Below are 18,524 nucleotides of genomic sequence, written 5' to 3'. Positions count from 1 at the left end.
GGTTTTTACCCTTTTAACTGGTGCACATGCTTGTTTGCGCGCGCGCGTATGCCCATTGTATGCTTTTGCACATGCGTACGCTCACGCCCCGGCCACGTGTGTGCGTGTTCGTGTGTGTTTGTGCGTGTGCGTGCGTGTGCGTGCGTGTGCGTGCGTGTCCGTGTCCGTGAGTGTGCAGGCTGGGCATGGAGCACGACGGGCAGGGGAACCGCTGTGGGGACGAGACCAGCATGGGCAGCATCATGGCGCCGCTGGTGCAGGCCGCGTTCCACCGCTACCACTGGTCGCGCTGCAGCCGGCAGGAGCTCGCGCGATGCCTGCAGTACGACGCACACAGTCACGCACGCACGCACACGTACACAAGCACTCATGTTGGCGCACACACACACGTGTACGTTGCGTACTCATGTCCCCGTGTTCCTGTGTCCCTGTACCCCCGTGCCCCTGTCTCCGCGTGGTCACCCCCCCCACCCCTCCCCCCTCGACGCAGCTCGTACGACTGCCTGCTGGACGACCCCTTTGAGCATGACTGGCCGACGATGCCCGAGCTGCCCGGGATCAACTACTCCATGGACGAGCAGTGCCGCTTCGACTTCGGCGTGGGATACAAGATGTGCACGGCCGTGCGTACAGCGCTCACACACACGCAGTCACACACTCGCACCTGCAACCCATGCTCGCGCCAACGCCCGCAGAGAGCGGTGCACCACGTCGTGCCAATGCTGTGCATGGCCGTGTGCACGGCTTGTTAGAGCAGTCCTCGCCCCTGGCCCAATTCTCCGTGCCCCTGCGGTGGAGCGGCCGATCCCTGTGGTGGAGCGGCCGACCCCTGCGGTGGAGCGGCCGATCCCTGCGGTGGAGCGGCTGACCACTTTGGTGGAGCGGCTGACCCCTGCGGTGGAGCGGTTGACCCCTGTGGTGGAGCGGTTGACCACTTTGGTGGAGCAGCTGACCCCGGTCCAAGAGTAGAACATTCCACTGGGCCCTGTTGACCGAACGCCGTGGGGGTATCGCGAGCCTCATTGCAACAATGTGCGTGTTAAATTAGTTCTGCTACACGTGCAAACCGCGACCTCGCGTTAAGTCGCTGTAACGCGCCGATAATGCGAAGGTATTTGCAGCGTTGGAAAAATTCCCTAATTATTATTTGCTGTTTTTAGACATCCTTTCCGAAAGCCATTATTATTTTGAAAAAAAAAGCGTTGTGTCAGCGATGTATTTAGCTTCGTTTCGTTTTTTCCAGGACACTTTGTTAAATGTGGTCTTAGAAGTCGGGCAGCTCCAGATCCCCGTGACCACCCCGTGATTTTATCAGTATGGGGGTCCTCGCAATTATGATAATAATAAAATGTGTATGGTGATCCGTTTATAGATACCTCATTGAAATTGGCAGTAGGAATGAGTTTTGAATTTTAAAAGCTCAGATTTGTAAGGAAAGTTTTGGTGTCGAGATTTTCTGATCATTTACTTTGTTATGGTTTAGAGTTATGAGTCTTGGGGCCCAGAAAAGTGACTATTTGCCAAGTAAGACTGCTTTGAGGGATTCACAAATATCCACGTGGTCCACCAAAACCGTTGCTGCCACGGTGTTGGATCGCAGACCCTCACCACCACCTCCGCCCTGCTCAAATTGATCTTTGGGGGCCCACTCTTGTGCCGGTGACACCGCCGTGCCGAGCGGCGGTCCGTGGTGGCGGCGGGCACCAGGCGGTGCTCCGCAGCCCTCTGGGACCTTCACACGATTTTTTCCCGTTTCGTTTATTTTCGTTCTTTCCGCATTTTCCGCTCGGCCGCAGTTCCGGACGTTCGACCCCTGCAAGCAGCTGTGGTGCAGCCACCCCGACAACCCCTACTTCTGCAAGACGAAGAAGGGGCCTCCGCTCGACGGCACGGAGTGCGCGCCGGGCAAGGTGGGGTCGCGTGCAGGGGGGGGGGCGGGGGGGCGGGGGGGCGGGGGGGCGGGGAGGGTCGCCCCTCGGCCGGACACTGTCGTTGGTCGTCGTCACCCGTCGGTCATCGTCACCGTCGGGACCGCAGCATCATCGTCACCGTCATTGTCACCGTCACTACCCTCACCACCCCCGCGGTGTGCTGCTGCTGGGTGCCCTCTCCGTGTGTCCCCCCCTTCCCCAGTGGTGCTTCAAGGGCCACTGCATCTGGCAGACGGCGATCCAGCCTCTCCGCCAGGACGGCAGCTGGGGCTCGTGGAGCCGCTTCGGCGCCTGCTCACGCTCCTGCGGCGTCGGCGTGCGCTTCCGCACGCGCCTCTGTGACAACCCCGAGTACGAGCACGGACACGAGCGTGAACACGAGCGTGGACACACACACACGTACACATGCACACACGCACACGCGCGTCGCGTCCGAGCCGCGCATCTAACTGGAGGCGGTCTCCGCGGCAGGCCGACGCACGGTGGTCGCGACTGCGCCGGCAAGAGCTACGAGTACCAGCTGTGCAACGTGGAGGACTGCCCCGGCGCGCACCACGACTTCCGCGCCCAGCAGTGCCAGCTGCAGAACACGCACTTCGAGGTGGCCGGCACGCGACACCACTGGCTGCCCTACGAGCACCCCAACGGTACGGTCTGACCCGCACGATCGCTCGCCTGCCCGCCCACCAACACTACCGTAGTCACCGATTCCTCTGACCAACGTCGAGGACTTGGTCTCCACCTCACACCCCGGCTGTGTTGGGAGCCAGGCGAGGGTTGGGGGAAGTAGGGGGGGGGGTGAGGAATCTGGCAGTGTCATCACCACTATCATCATCATCATCGTCGTCACCACCACCACCACCACGATCACCATGTGCCGCACACGTGTCGTCACGTCTCGTCGCGCCAGTCGCATCGGCGGAGCGGTGCGGTCGAGCGCTCGCATTCCGACGCCGTGCAGTCACATGACTCCCCCCCCCCCACTCGCTCCCCCAACCCCCAACCCCCCCCACCACCTCCCGCACAGAGCTGCAGCTGTGCGAGCTGCACTGCCAGTCCCGCGAGACGGGCGAGGCGGTCTACACGAAGCAGCTGGTGCACGACGGCACGCGCTGCTCCTACCGCAACCCCTATGGCGTGTGCGTGCGGGGGGCCTGCGTGGTGAGTGTGCCACGTGCGGCGCCGGGCCGGGGGATGGTAGTGGCGGGAGGGAAATAAAATGCACGCGAAGACAAAGATCTCCCGCGTTACTTCGACGGACCGCAGGGGCGCAAGCACGGTCGCCACGGTGCCGCGATTCAGAACCGGGTACTCGGTGTCGCTGCTGACGTTTGCCGTGGGCGGGAGGCGAAGTCGGATCACCCTGTCTGTAGCGTACTGCACGAACCACTCCGCTCCTCCCCTCGCTGGACACGAACAGAGCCACAGCAGCCAACCTCCTTCTGCATTGAAACCACCAGCACGGCACGGCACGGCACGGGCCATTTGGCGTGAGCGGCGCCAGCAGCAGCCCCTCGTCTGACGCCGCTGCCCACCCCTGTGCCCTCCCCCCCCGTGCCCCACCCCCCGTGCCCTCCCCCCCTCGTGCCCTCCCGTGCCCGCACGCAGACCGTCGGCTGTGACAAGGAGCTGGGCTCCAGCAAGCAGGAGGACAAGTGTGGGGTGTGCGGAGGAGACAACTCGCACTGCCGCACCGTCAAGGGCACGTTCACGCGCACGCCCAAGAAGCCCGGTGAGGCTCGCGACCCTCCCCCCCTCGTGCGCACCGCTCGTACGCACCGCTCGTACGCACCGCTCGTACGCTGGATGCGGTGTGCCGGGTGCGGTGATATTTTCCGGGCGGTCGGTCGACCGCACGAGCCGGCACGCTTACTGAACACGGTGACCAAAGCTGGATTCCCCGCACGGTGGACGAGGCTCCGGGCCCTGGGAGCGGCGGCTCCCACTCCAAGCCACCGTCACCCCCCCCTCCTCTCCTCTCTCTTCCCTCACTCCCCCAATCTCCCCTTTATCTCTGTCCGGTCCCACTATTCAAATCTCTCCCTCTTTCTCTCTCTCTGTGCCTCTTTCACCCCCCCACCCCCCTTGCGTCAATGGAAAGTACACCGCATGTGAAAGCCATGATGTCTTCTTGAAGAATAATGGATCACATTCCAAGTAAATTAAATACCAAAATACGAAACAAAACAAGCCAGATGTGGTGTCCCGGCTTGGAAGATACCCGGAAAAGCTGTTGGCTGCATCTGAAAAACCTCGCAAAGCAAACAACAGAACTTGTGTGAACAGAGCCATTGGGAAGAAATCTCAACGCTTCGACGACAGAGAGACAGACAGACACACGGATAATAACACATACATACAAAGACCCCCCCCCCCCCCGTATGGCCTTAACAGACTGTAGGGGCAAGTGCTGTTAGCGAGCACCTATGAAGGCCGGCACGGTACACGAGGGGGTGAGTGGCCAGCACCACGCCCAGCCACCTTTGTCTCCCTAGTGGCGATGTTTACTACACGCCGCACCAGGTACTCATTTGAGGCCGAGTCCACCTCGGGGAAGCCCAGGACCGGTTCAGATAATCGCCACCGATGTTGGCCGTGAGTGCAGCGCACTAACCGCTACACTACCACAGACACACACACACAGACAGATAGATATACAAACAGATATTCATAGAGATGGACAGAGGTAGTGACACACAGATAGACGAAAAGGTGGACAGAGAGAGAGACTGGCAAATAAACATAATAAACACAGTTGCTAAGAACAGGCCCACAGGCCCAAAAATGTCAAGCGGTCAGCAACAAACAGCGCTCTGGTTAAGCGCTGACAGGATTCTCCAGAGTAACGGACCTGGGGAACAGTGGATCACATTCCAAAGGGACGTCATGGAGCACACGCATTGCGACGCACTTTCCGTAGCCGCCGGGAGGAGGGGGTGAGAGGCACGGAGAGAGGGAGATAATGAGAGAGCGGGAGAGAGACTGGGAAAGGAAGAGGAGAAACCGTGAGTTTTAGGGCGCACGGGGGAACGCGAGCCGCGTGCCATCGTTGTGCGAGCTGGAGTGGGCAGGGGGTGTTAACCGGCCTACGCAGCGTCCGCTCGACCTCCTGTCACTCTTCTAGCACTGCGGGCACTTGTTCCCCTGCACGTTACTCAGTCCAATGTCGTGGAGCCGGCGTCTCCTGCACACACACCGGCTGTGTGTCCTCTCGTCCACCGCAGGCCACGGCAGCTCGTCTGCTCGCTCGCCCACTCATCCACTCATGCACTCACTCACCCAGTAATTGACTCACCCACCAACTCACTCGCTCGCCACACCACAGAGGTCAACTCAATTCTTTTTCCACCTCTTCCCTCGCACCGCTCCTCTCTGGAATTCCCTCCTCCCGTTGTCATCGTCGTCTCTCTCCCCCCCCGCCCCCCAAAGCTCATTTCAGAAAAACCTTGCTCAGATCAAAACCTCCGTCAACCCTGACCTATTACAACTTGGATTGCGCCATTTGGTACTGGCCGTGACGCCGTGGCCGTGACGTCACCGTGAATGTGACGGCGCTGTGGCTGCACCTCCGCAGGTCTCCTCAAGATGTTCGACATCCCCGCCGGAGCGAGGCACCTGATGGTGAACGAAGCGGAAGCATCGCCCCACAACCTGGGTAACTACCCCCCCTTCCCCTATGCCCGGCCATTATGAACTCAACACTCGGGTTCGATGGGTAGGGGTGGAGGTGCTATTGTCATGTTTGCGAGTGCAGCCCTGGTGCTCCCTGGTGGTCACCCGGAGTTTGTGGCTCTCCCTGCCGACCTGGGCACCGGTCGACCTCGGTTCACCCCGGGGGGGCCCTGGTGCTAGCAGCGAGCGCGGTCGACACGGCCGACACGGCCCCTCTCCGTGGGGGGCCTGCCCCCCCCCCCCCGGCGGTGGCTATGGCCAACACTGCGGTGGCTGACCCACAGTGGCGGTCGGCCACGTCCCGTTCCGAAAATATTGACCTGGGCCCCGTTGGAGGAATTACCGCCACGCCGAGTTACTTTTAGAAGTCGGGCATGGGTTTTTTTTATTTCAGCCCCGTTTACAAAAAAAAATCCATAAATCTCGAGATGTTTTCCCATAGTTTTTTACTGACGTTTCACATTCCTAAGCCTAATTTTGTCTTCGTGCTTTTTTTAGAAAATGATTTTCGCGTTTGCTTTCAAGTTAAACCCCCACCGGGTGCACACATGCACGCGCATGCTCGCATGTTCACGCACACAAGGAACCTCTTCAATCAATCGGTAAACACTTAAAGTAAAAACAGAATCTTTGTTCAAATAAGCAAAGGTCGGCCACTTAACTTTATTGGGCAGCCTTTATACGCTGGTGACATTTCCACACTTCCATGGCAGGGGGCCAGTCATTCCATTGTAATACCGTACTACCACTGTCGACTGCAAGCAAAGTGGTAAACATTTTATAATCCCGATTTAAAGCTTTCGTGACTGCAGGGATTCATCGGTAAAGTCACGTAGAAGGGAAATTATAAAATAATAAAAATAAAACATAATAAAATAATTCTCACGACCTGAGGACGGCTGCTTGCGTTGTGGCCGAAACGTCTTGAGAATTATTTTGTTATGTTTTATTTTTATTATTTCCCTTCTACGTGACTTTACCGAAAGAACCAAGAAGATTTTATAATCCCTGGAGGGGCGATAGACCTTGTGACCCCCCCCCCCCCCGACTGCGGGGGGGGCCACCCGACTTGCGAGGACGCTGCTCGACGTTAGTGCCGAGCAGTGCTGCCACGAGCCCCTGGCCACCGCCGCTGACGTCCCCGTGCCGGTGCGCGTCCGTGCCGCCGTTCCAGCTGTAAAGAACCAGGCGACGGGGCAGTTCGTGCTGAGCGGGAAACCGCGGGAACGTGAGCGCAGCCCCCGCACCTTCATCGACCTGGGCCTGGAGTGGGACTACTCCGTGGAGGACGGCAAGGAGTTCCTGCGCTCCACGGGGCCTCTGCCCGAGCCCATCGTGGTGCTGGTGAGTGCCGGGTGGTAGCCGATCGAGCGGTGCCAGCTTCCAAAATCTCACCGCCTCGGTTTCCACCCAGCGCTGTAGATGGGCGCACCGCAGTTAGTCGGCAGGTCGCGTGTGGTGGGTAAAAGCGTGGGTACACCCAACATTTACAACACGTCTCGTTAACGTGGAAGAGTAGGCCAAATGACCCTTTACAGGCCCTCCCAGTAAACACTCATTGGGCCAACGTTAGTTCATCGGTTACAACCACGTGCCAAGATTACCTTGGGAATGGAATCTCAGGGCTGCACCAATACCTCTTCCTTCGGCTCCTGGTCAGATCCTGCCCCAAGACAACGATACCAAGTCGAGCCTCACGTACCGCTACATCATCCACGAGGACTCGCTGCCGCCCGTCGGCAACAACAACGTCCTGCAGGAGGCCGAGGCCTACGAGTGGGCCCTCAAGAGCTGGACGCAGTGCTCCAAGCCGTGCGGCAGCGGTACGACGGTGCTCGCGGACGCGTCGCGCACCCACGGGGGGCCGGGAGAGCCGGCCCGGATGCGGTCGCCACCTCCGAAATCGCCAATGCAGCGGAGGGAGCCGCCGCTGTGGTGTAACGGTCGTCGCGCTCGACTCGCGATGCAGAGTACAGGATAACGGTTCCGCACGCAAAGTTGATGTCACAAGCGGTGGCCCGAACCGTTCATGTGAGCGAGCGTGCGGTGACGCTGTCCCGTGTGCGCTGACCCCCACAGGCATACAGTACACCAAGTATGGCTGCCGGCGCAAGTCCAACATGAAGATGGTGCACAAGAGCTTCTGCAATGGCAGCCGCAAGCCCAAGCCCATCCGGCGGCGCTGCAACCTGCACGAGTGCACCCAACCCAGGTGGGGCGCACGGCCCACCCGCTCGCCCAGTTCCCCGCCGAGTCACCCACTCACCCACCAAGTTAGCTACCGACTCGCCCACTCACTCGCAGTCACCCATCGACCGGTCGGCCCTCCAAAAGACGGCACACCGTGACCCCAACCCCCGGAGGCTGTCGCGCGACCCGTCCTTCAGAAGAATAAGATCTCTCATCGTCTTATTGAGCCGCCGTTTTATTGTTCGGGCAGGTGGGTGGCGGAGGAGTGGGAGCACTGCACCAAGACGTGCGGCAAGGCGGGCTACCAGATGCGCACGGTGCGCTGCGTGCAGGCCATGCACGACGGCACCAACCGCTCGGTGCACAGCAAGTACTGCACCGAGGAGCGGCCCGACACTCGGCGCTCCTGCAGCCGCACGCCCTGCCCCGCGCAGTGGCGCACGGGGGCCTGGTCGCAGGTGACACACGCACGGGGGACACGTGGGGTGGCCGAGGCCTTTGGGGAACAGAGACGAAACATGACGGCGGGGACACGCACGACGAGAAGCATGTGGGCGAAGTAGTGCTGGTCATACCGCCCCCTGCCTTGGGCTCCGCCGGCACTCGCCCTGACGGTCACCTAACGGCTACGCGGTGGGGGGTGTTTCTGTGCTCTTGTGCTGGACCCGGCAGTGCTCTGTGTCGTGCGGCGAGGGCATCCAGCAGCGGCAGGTCCTGTGCCGGGCGAGCGACAACTCCATTGGCTCGTGCGACGGGGACAAGCCGGACGCTGTGCGAGTGTGTCGCCTCGTCCCCTGCGCAGGTGAGAGGCCCCCGCACACCCATCAACAGGCAGGTAGTGGGGCGAGTTCCTCAAAGCAGGCGTGCACAACAGGCGCGTGCCGACGCGTACCTGACAGCGACCGTCTGCTCAAACCAAATCCGCTGGCGATGTTGACCCAGGTCCCAATCGTCGCAGCGGCTATCGGGGCGGGGGCGGCAACAATGTTTACCGGGTTGCTGCAGTTCAGCATACCATGTCCTGCACAATAATAAACTACGGGGGCGTCTGTGGTTGCATAAGACTTTGCTTCTGAAGCTCGGTCCTTGGCAGAGGACGCTAAACAGAGAGTTTCCGAGCGGATGTCGCACTCGCAATCGGCACCGTCAGGGGAACGCGTTCCATGTGGACTCGCGGAGCGCGTTGCCACCTCTTCAAAGTTGATCTCGTTCACCGAGTGAGAACACTTCTATAGTGTCTCATTCGCAAGACATGGGCCCTCAAAATTACAAAAGTAAAAAAAAAAGGTACAGCGATTAAGCAAATATAAATCTATGAAAAAAAACTGTCACGGCAGAAATAAACATTATTGCACAAACATCACTCCGTACCTTAAGTCTGCGCGGTCAAATCGGTTTTTATACTTATCATAGTACAGTGACAATGAAGTTCAGTACATTACAGAAGCATTAAACAGATACCTTGTGTCTATTTCACTCGTGTGTGGACAGACCATGAAGTGTAGGAGAAATGTTTCTGAATACTGGAATTGCGGTGGCAAAACCCACACACGCGCACTTTTCTTGCCATGAACACCACTGACCACTCGGCCATGGCCACCGTGGCACCCAAGCCGTGGCCGCGCTTGGGCAATACCGGATGCCACGTGGAGCGTCGCGCACCAGACAATCGCCGGAGCGGAAAATCTCGTGCCCTCTTTTCACTGGCTCAAGGTCACGAGCGTACAAGAGACAACGGTTTTAAAAAGTTGTATTTTTGTTCACGGCCGGTTATTTCCATCCTGCTCCAGCATGCCCATTGTTTAATAAAAACCCATTTCGCCTTTGCCAGCTGCAATACACTTGTCACAGTTTGAGCACAAAACATGTTTTGGGAATTTGGCAACAGTAACCGAAAAAAAAACACAATTTCTCAATCGTGAATCATTTGTTTTTCACGTGGCAGGCGGGTGGCTCTGGAATGAGCCACAGCGTGGTGGAGGGGGTGGGGAGGGTGGCTGCCTCCACACACGTCATTTCTTTGCAGAGTATCTTCGTCCCAATTGAATAGTGGGCAGCCACAAACAGCGCTGCGGGTGTCATAATGAGTCATTTGCCAAGTTCGGTATTTGCGCCCGGTTCTCATAACGCGATGAGGCCGCAGCACCTCCCATCAGCAGTGTTGTCTACGTACGGTGCGAAATAAGTTCATGATGATGAACGACGATTTGAACATTGATGTCCACCAGACCAGTTCTGCTCTCCTCACGCCCACGTGACGCCCACGTGTGTGCCGCATGTGTGCACGGCGCGACCAGTGACCCCGTGTGGTCTGTCGTGGCAGGGAAGGGCGGCATGGCCCAGGCCGAGACGGCGGTGCAGAGGAAGCCGCGCATCACGTGGCTCTCCCGTCCCGACCCGGAGAGCCCCATTCACAAAATCTCACCAAGTAAGTGTTTCGCACCAATGGCAGCACCAACTGTTCTCGTGTGTCGCTCCAGGGGGCCACAGCAGAAATCGGTACGACCCAAGGTAGCAAAAGTGAGGTCTGCGTGTTTAAACCAGACGCAAGAACTTAAAAGACCAGAATAGTCTCATTCGCAAGTGACTTGGGTCACCTAAATGACACGAGCCAAATTAATTAAAACTTTGGGTCGTACCGATTTACTTGTGACCCCACCGATTTCAAAAAGTTCTCATAATTCGCTGTTATTGGTGATATTTCATTGCTCAAGAGTGGGGTTGCCACAGTCTAATTTTTTAAAGTGCTTTGCCATAATATTCCATTCCTCAGGGTTTGCCAATTGTGAAAGCATTTGAGCCTCAAATCTCAACTTTATTTGGGTACCGTGCCGCCAAGTCCATTTAATTCTGGGTTCATTCTATTTTATTTATTACAATAACCCCTTCTCTTAAATGATCGTGGTGGCGCACATTTGGCGTTGGAAGAGCCGGTTGCCAGGTATGTCCGAGGCACCATTATCTTGGTCAAAGCGCCATTTGTGTTACGACCACAGGGAGCCGAGTTGAGTGCTCGGCCACGGCAAAAACGAGTCGTGAGTGACCCCCACGGCAAAAACGAGTCGGCTAGTGATCTCTGAAAACCGGCCAAACCGATCAAAAGCGCTGCCGAAAAACCTGGGAAGGAAATGAAACCAGACAACAAAGGGCGATTTTTTAAATAAGCCAATGCATTTTCCCCCACGATGGCTATTCTGTCGGCTTGCGTAATATAGTTCCTCAGACAAACGCGTGCCGGAAAGCGTTGCGGATTCCGTGCGCAAGCAATGAACTTATTTGTGTTGCGTCTTCTATTTAAAGCGCTTTTCGGAAAAACTATTGCAATCACAAACGCTTGCCACGTGTTTATTTATTTTACCTGGTGCAGAAAGTATCGCTGTCAATTACAATGAAGCCAGGGTGAAACGGACAACATGAAAGGGCTGTGGCATTGGCACACAAAAACGAACGCACACAACCCGCCCGTCACTACCGCTGCCTTATGCCAGCAAAAGTTTTAAAGGAAGGCCATAGCCTGAAAAGAAATGTCACGATAGTTCTTTTTTTACAAGGCAGCATTAATGATTCATGTGACTTTTAAACATTCACCTGTGGTGATTCACTTGAACCAAAACATGTGGCAACTCTGCTTGTGTTGAAGGAGGTACAGGATGTGAATCGTCTCTTGAAATCCATTTCCTGCACCGCCGCCGCACGTAAAGTCAACAACGCGAAGTGCGTAAAGACCATGTGACCCGGAACGCACGTGGAGGGTCGTTCCACGGTGCGCAGAGGGCCGGGCCTGGGGCAAGGCACCACTCGCCAAATAGACTGCACAGCTTGTGGGCACCACGGAGCCCAGTGCAGCAACACAACACGTGTTGCTGCACTGCACTTCTGGGCTCCCACGTCTAGGCTCGCTCCCTTCCCCAAACCTCACTGACCAGCGTGAGGCAGGCAGTGTATACAGGGGCATCACCTTGACCCACTCCATTTCCAACTCAAGTGAATTTGGCTTTGCATTGATTTATCGGTTTGCAGCCCTCAGCCACTGGAGGAGACTCCACATTCTTAGGGTGGGGATGAGTCCATCCGTAGGGCGACCACCTCTGTCGACATTTGGCAACTCGCACTTAAGTTTAACGGAGCCAAAAGTTACGCAAACGGTGCCCTCCCCCCTCCCCCCTCTCTCTCTGCCGCAGAAGAGCCATGCCAGGGCGACAAGTCCATCTTCTGCCAGATGGAGGTGCTGGCGCGCTACTGCTCCATCCCCGGCTACAACAAGCTGTGTTGCGAGTCCTGCAGCAAGCGCAAGGCCTCCTCCTCCGTCACCACCAAGCCGGGCGAGCCACGGGGCGACCGCCCGGACCCCACGCTCTCCCCGCTCGACGCGCCGTCGTCCGAACACGGCAACAATGCCGCGGCCGCCGTCCCCGGCGCGGTGGGACGCCCGGGACCCGGGGCGCCGACGACGGCGGACGAGTTTTTGCGACGGCGGGACACGAACGACGACGGCTACACGGAGGAGGACTTCGAGCCGGTGCAGATCGTGGAGGTGGTGGCGCCGCCGTGGGGAGAGGGAGACGGCCACCGCCGGGAAGGAGGAGAGGACGGGACGGCCGCGGCCGACGGGCCGCGCGGCCAGACATGAGGACCCTCCCGCCGGCCCGGCAACCCCCCCCCCCCCCCCCCCCCCCCGTTTGCGAACGCCGAATTGCCTTCCCTGCGGTCGCGGGGAGAGACGGGCACGCTCGCGTCGCACCTTTGTCGAAAACGAGCACTTTTGAGGATACGACTTCTTCTTCCGTCGCCGGCCATCCACGCCGCCGCAGCACAGCCCGGGGGCAGCGCGTGGATCATGTGCGCACCGCTGGACACTGGAGTGAGCGTTGGATCACTTCACGGCGCGCGCCGGGGCCGCCCCTGGCTTCAACGACCATCTCAAACATTTCAATATCCCCCCTCTGCTTCTAGCTCTGGACTCCGTTCCGCTTGCTGTGGTTTATTATTTTTCTTATTCTCAGCATTAACTTTTTATTGTAGAAGTGGACTTTTCTCCACCCCCCCTCCCACCCCCTTGTCCAGTTAAGTGGACCCGTTCACTTTGAATTTGCACAACCACAACCGCCCCCCCCTCCCCTACATGGCATTTTCACATAACGCAGGCATTTAACAATTAACACGAAATTCATCCTGTTAGACGTGTACAATTAACCAGTCGTGTTGGCAGGGGGGGGGGGGGTGGAAAGAAGGCCGACTAAGCAGAATGTGTTTCGCATTAGGGGTCATTCTCAAGCCAATTAAGCACTGTACATACCTCTCACACGTCAGTATTTGCGCAATCCGCAATGGCCGCGTGCAGAACCCGTCCCCGTGCGTTTGGGAATGGGGGGGGGGGGGGGAGCGGCGCTCGAGTTTGTAGCTTTAAAGTTTCGTTTTGCCTTGGAAGCTGCACACAAACGGTTCATGTTAACGTGAAACACTCGGGCAACGCCATTTGAGACTTGTATAGTACGTGTACATATATATGGAACAAAGCAGAGCGATACTATTTATTGGCCTCTTGTCGTTAGCAAGCTAAAGGTTTTGTTTTGTAATAAGCTGCTTTAGTGTAACTAAGTGATTTTTTTTTTAAAGCACCACCTCAGTTGTATTCCTGTGTATTGGCAGCAAGTGTAAAGTATTCAGGGAGGGCTCCCCAAAGCGCACGTTTTCTCTTCGTCTTTAGCAGTTTTTAACCCTACGCCGCTCCTTTTGCACCTTATTTAAAACTTCCTCTCCCGAGCTGGAGCTGCAGGCACAAACGGAGAAGCCGTCGACGGAAGAGCCCGCCGGGACCGATCCGTGCCGAGCGTCGGCGAGAGCCGGGACCCGGTTACGTCACGTGATGTAAATAAAAACTTCATGCAGATGCACGCCGCGTGGTTGTCCAGCTGCGTCGTGCGCGGGAGGCGCGGTGCCGGCTAACGCGTTGGCGTTCCGCGTTTTTCCGACTTCGCTCGGGGTTTTTCCCACTTCTCCCCCACCCCCCTGCCATCCACGCGGTCTCCGTAGAGCACAGCGGCTGAGCAGTGCATTGGGACTGTGACAGGGTGACGGACGCTGCCAGTGGGTGCAGACGCGCGGGCTCACCGGTTGAGACTCCGTCCCAAGCGCTTGTCGTAGACCAAGGCGGTTTGTGGGCAGCAGCAGCAGCAGCGGCGGCGCCGGCGTGCACGCACAACACACCAGCAGGCGTAACGACGACGACAGGGTGCACAATAAAGTTCGAACGTGCTTTTTAAATCAAGGCTACGGAAACCTCAAATGTGTATGATGGTTACATTACGCTGGACACACCGGGGGTACACGTAGGGAGGGGGCTCGGTTAACTGCCCGGTGAACTGTCGCTGCCAACCAGGAGAGAGAGAGAGAGGAGGTGGTGGGAAGGGGGAGGATAAAGGCGCAGACTTCCCAGCAGAGGAAAACGGCCTCGGCTCAAGTGAACTTCGGCCAAAAGCAGTTTCAACTCGCAGCCACTGCCATCACCACCACCACGGGCACCCCCCCCCCCACCCCCAAAACCTACATAACGACCAGCACAGTGACATCTCGATGGCCACCTGCAGTGTGCAGCATTTATCCATAATACCAAGCGTACCAATCATTGCTATTATTGTTACTGTTTATTTACCACAAATTGGTCCTAGTTTATTTTATCAATCTTGGATGTCAGGTCAGGCACACTAAGCACATTCACCACCCTTGGTTAAGGGTCACAATACTCAAGACATTTTCCGCAGGGATTTAAATAAATCTTACACTCAATAGCTAAGGTTTTTATTGGGTTAGATCGCGTAAATGTGTCGTTAAACCCGCCACAGCCAATTAGTAAGGTTTGTCACGTAAACAGAACATGCCAATTCGTTACAAGTTGAGCACACCCGTGTGTTGGAGAGTGAACCCACGACATTTACAATTAGAGTATGACATTTCACCGGTGATTACAACCAGCCTCATCAGGTGAGAGCCAGAGTTGTGGAGAAATCCTTCATATACATCACAATGCATGTCTCTAGTATTGGCGTTATTCACAGTTAATCAACATGCATAATGTATGTACTGTACATAATGTAGGGGAGCATTTATTTCACCGGCTCGGCGTGACGGCGCAGTCCGGAGAGATGTCCGCTGTGCCGCTGACGGCGCCTCGTGGCACCGATCCGACATCCCACCACTCTCTCGGTGCTCTGCGTCGCACGGCGTCGTACGGCGTCGCACGGCGTGGCGGTTTAAGCTTCAACTTGGTTTGTTCATTGTGGAAGTAAAAAAATGTTGTGAACGGTTCCCAAAGGGTGAAAATGAATGACCACCAACACTGGTTCCAACGTTGGGTATTTTGGTTCAATTACGGATACCCGGTGAGATTTAACCACACATAGTTTCGTGCATAAACACGGTCGTAACGTTTCAAATCGATTATTCAGCTTTCGGATCCGTGCATCCAACTGGGACGGAGGATATTTAAATTCCTTAGATCTGTATATGCCCAGGTTCATTCAAAAGACCCACCCCCCCCCCCCCCCGCGACCAATGGGAGACCTACAATGCACCACCGGACAGAAAATCGTCGGAACCAGAATCGTGACAATTCATGGAGTCTCGATGGGGGGAAAACATGTTCCTGGATTAATGCGTCGCCCTCAACTGAGTGGCACCTACGGCCTGTGGCCACTTGAGGGCCCACCGCTTGGGAACTGCTCGCAAACCATATTCGTCTGCCACCGCACGCATCTTAGTTGCGCTGATCGGATACTGGAAGGGGAGAATATTTTTTAACCTGGCAACACTGCGCTCCGTCATCGGTAAGGGCCTCTCGCAGCGACGGGCGCGACCGCGCTGTGTGCGTGTGTGTGTCTGCGCGGACGTGTGGTAGCCGCCAGCGTGACATCAAAGTTGTAGTTGGGCCTCCGTAGGGAAAGGTTCCCCCCCCGGCACACCCCGTACACTACAGTTCAAAACGCGCGGATTGTGCAAACAGGGAGGCGCTCATAAGTGGGACGACACGTGCCGGGAACAACACGCCCCGATGATCAGCCGTGTGGAAGAGGGCAGACTGGAATCGGAACGAGGGATAGAGGGGTGGGGGGGTGGGGTCAGCGGTGGAGAAGACGTGGAAGGACTCGCCACGATGAGATGAAGAGGAGAACAGAGAGTGAGCAGTGGGAATGATCAGAGCGAGGAGTTACAAACAACTGGCAGAGGGAAAGGAGAGAAGCAGCCTTCGTTGAGCAAGAGGAAGTGGTTGGCAGTTAGGGAGAGTGTCGCAGGGACCGTCCGACCGTTGACCTCCGCGCGACCCCTCAACGTGCGCCACCGCGTCGCAATCTACCGCCGTTCCCGTCAAATAAGCACGCGGGGCATCACAAGTTTTATGCATGAACTTCTTCCACGTTTAATGAACATGAAGGTAAATAGTTTCACATTTAAGTGTCTTGTCTACACAGAGCAGAGTCCCCCTAGAGGCCGACTCTTAAACTCAACGTTCGCCAACTCATGTGTGTGTAAACGGTACATCATACACCGCTTCAACAATCTAAAGTTAAATGTTAAATCCTTAACCTTCCATCCATCCCTCCCTCCCTTTCCTTGCGCTACGTCATCTTTAATCTGGTTATAAGCGAGCAGGATACCCCACTCGAATCGTATGCAACTTATCTCAGGCGAATAACATCAAGGGTGCCCTCCCCCCCTTTTGCCGTTCCCTGTTCACTCTCCCTCTCTCTCTCGCTACAGAGGGGGTTCCTTGACTCACTATTTTCGTCTGGGCAGCTGAAAATCTGTGAAGCCCGTCTTGTGCTAGAAATTCAGCGGGGGGGGGGGGGGCAACGGCGCGGAAAAAAATTGAACCGAATCACTGGTAACTTTTCGTGTAAAATAAAAAAAATAAAATAAAATAACAAATGAAAAAAAATAACGGTTTTTTTGCAGATGTCAGGACAAACAGCAGCAAATTAAAACCATCAAAACCCTGGGTGGTTCCACGTACAGGCTTTGTTGAAGTAACCGGCGGAGAATGTGCTCCTGTATGCGTCGTCGGAGAGAGACGGGCGGGGATTTGCGGACAGCAGTGGGAAAGCTTTTGGGGCTTTTTGTTTATCTTTATCCCATGTGGTTGAGGTGCAGGCTGTTAACGTGGGCCTCCCAGGGCCCCGGCCACATCTAAAGCCGTGAACACAAACATGCGAATCGTTAACATGTGAACCCCCACCCCGGCGTTACGGTCAGGCACAAACACTGCAAAGCGATGGCTTGTGAAACGCAAGGAGGCGACACGAAAAATCTGGCGAATACGTCATCCATTTTGTTTTCCGCGCTCCGCCGCGCGGGCGGAGTGCATGCCTGGGCAAGGGCAGCTGGGTGAACGGCTTGCAGCCAGCAGGGGGCCCCAGCAGGCCTGGGCTTCACTCCCTGCCACCGAGCACCAGAAACTCGCTCGCCCGCTCCCCACTCGCTGGGCAGGCCAGTGCCCTCAGGGCGGCGGTGGGGGGGGGGTGTTAATTAACTTCACGAACGCCCTGTGCTTGCTATTAACGCAAGTGCGTGCGTGCACACTGCTGGCGAATGGGTCCAAAGGTACTCGCACGCATGACCAGGTGCGTGTGTGCATGCGTGTGTGCGTGCGTGTGTGCGTACGCGGGCGCGAGTGTGGGTGCCGCTTGCCTGCTGGTTCTGGGCCGCGCCGGCGTCGGCCGGGTTCACCACCTTGAGGAGGGGGCTCCAGTTGGGGTCGGCGCCCCCCGGGCCGGGCCCCCCTCCCCGGGGCCCCCCAAACACGCCGGGCATCGAGCCGTCCATCATGGGCATGCCCGGGCGGATCAGGGCCCCCCCGTACAGCGACATGGGGAGAGTCTGTGGTGAACGCAAATGAATGAATGTCGAGTCGAATGGTCAACCGAGTTGATTAATTGACTTGAGTGCCGTGAACTACTTTGTTCACGGTTCGTTAAAATTACACGCTGGATTTGGGAATGAAAATAAAAATTAGTTTTTTTAAACCAGGTTATGAAAATAAATTAGGTAACTATACCACGGTCAATAAATTGAGTTCTGAAATCATTCTCAAAAGGATGTTTTGACAAAAGCGAAATGACTGTGCGGCTGAAAGGACGAAGGAATTGCAGCTGTCATGCGTCAGCTGTGTGGCGCGTCAGCTGTCGTGCGTCAGCTGTCGTGCGTCAGCAACACTTTTGAGGATAAGGACTGGCATTTTAAGGGCAATTAAATGCCCTAGAAACTCAAGGTACATTACATCAACATCTCAAGCGAAGCATTCCAAAGGCCAGCTTCAGAATTATATTTTCAGCCAAGGGAACCCCCCTGATGGCAGCCGCTCCTTTGTAGCACAAAGTGACTCAGCATGGGTCAATGTTGTTTTCAGTTATTCCAATTAAGCGATTAGAATTTTTTGTCAAAAATGGACCTTGATTTTGCCAGCACACATGGCAGTTAGGAAATAATTACATTTGGCAGTAGCCACCATTTCCGCTTGACACACCACGCAGCCTTACCCCAGCCTTTTGAAAGTCCATGTAGTTCCCTGGAATCGGCTGGAAATTCGAAGGGTTGATCACTCCAGTGTTGTCCCTCTCCATCGGCTGGTGCTGGTTATAGACGCAGGGGTCGATAGGCGGGCGGTGGCGGAAGACGGGCGTCTGCGACCAGTCCGACATGTTCTCTGCGAGAGGGTCAAAGGGCGCGGAGACACAACGG

General features: G+C 56.4%; 2 protein-coding genes across 15 annotated transcripts in view; one reads left to right on the top strand and one right to left on the bottom strand.

Moving 5' to 3' along the window:
• The window catches only part of LOC144946435 (A disintegrin and metalloproteinase with thrombospondin motifs 3-like), a 79,052-nt gene extending 65,365 nt beyond the window's left edge, over positions 1-13,687 (top strand). Inside the window, exons 8-22 of one of the 2 annotated variants that reach the window (XM_078875302.1) lie at positions 179-322; positions 491-623; positions 1,797-1,910; positions 2,134-2,282; positions 2,403-2,578; positions 2,959-3,092; positions 3,540-3,663; positions 5,506-5,586; positions 6,778-6,947; positions 7,264-7,426; positions 7,683-7,815; positions 8,044-8,251; positions 8,466-8,595; positions 10,117-10,221; positions 11,978-13,687. In XM_078875302.1, coding sequence (XP_078731428.1) covers positions 179-322; positions 491-623; positions 1,797-1,910; positions 2,134-2,282; positions 2,403-2,578; positions 2,959-3,092; positions 3,540-3,663; positions 5,506-5,586; positions 6,778-6,947; positions 7,264-7,426; positions 7,683-7,815; positions 8,044-8,251; positions 8,466-8,595; positions 10,117-10,221; positions 11,978-12,423 — 2,410 coding nt within the window. In that variant the 3' untranslated portion in view covers positions 12,424-13,687. Of the gene's footprint in view, positions 1-178; positions 323-490; positions 624-1,796; positions 1,911-2,133; positions 2,283-2,402; positions 2,579-2,958; positions 3,093-3,539; positions 3,664-5,505; positions 5,587-6,777; positions 6,948-7,263; positions 7,427-7,682; positions 7,816-8,043; positions 8,252-8,465; positions 8,596-10,116; positions 10,222-11,974 lie in introns of both variants that reach the window. The other variant, XM_078875301.1, reaches the window with a different exon arrangement.
• A 2,488-nt stretch (positions 13,688-16,175) lies between these two features.
• Positions 16,176-18,524, bottom strand: part of LOC144946434 (ankyrin repeat domain-containing protein 17-like) — a 102,099-nt gene continuing 99,750 nt past the window's right edge. For all 13 annotated transcript variants that reach the window (XM_078875287.1, XM_078875288.1, XM_078875296.1 and 10 more), the window contains 3 exons: positions 18,323-18,489; positions 17,475-17,663; positions 16,176-16,973 (listed from right to left, as the gene is read on the bottom strand). In XM_078875287.1, coding sequence (XP_078731413.1) covers positions 16,914-16,973; positions 17,475-17,663; positions 18,323-18,489 — 416 coding nt within the window. In that variant the 3' untranslated portion in view covers positions 16,176-16,913. The remainder of the gene's footprint in view (positions 16,974-17,474; positions 17,664-18,322; positions 18,490-18,524) is intronic.

Source organism: Lampetra fluviatilis, chromosome 41 (genome assembly GCF_964198595.1).
Source record: "Lampetra fluviatilis chromosome 41, kcLamFluv1.1, whole genome shotgun sequence".
In the NCBI taxonomy this organism is placed as follows: Eukaryota; Metazoa; Chordata; class Hyperoartia; order Petromyzontiformes; family Petromyzontidae; genus Lampetra; species Lampetra fluviatilis.
The sequence above is the reverse complement of the archived record's forward strand: the minus strand, read 5'-3'. Positions and strand labels throughout refer to the sequence as shown.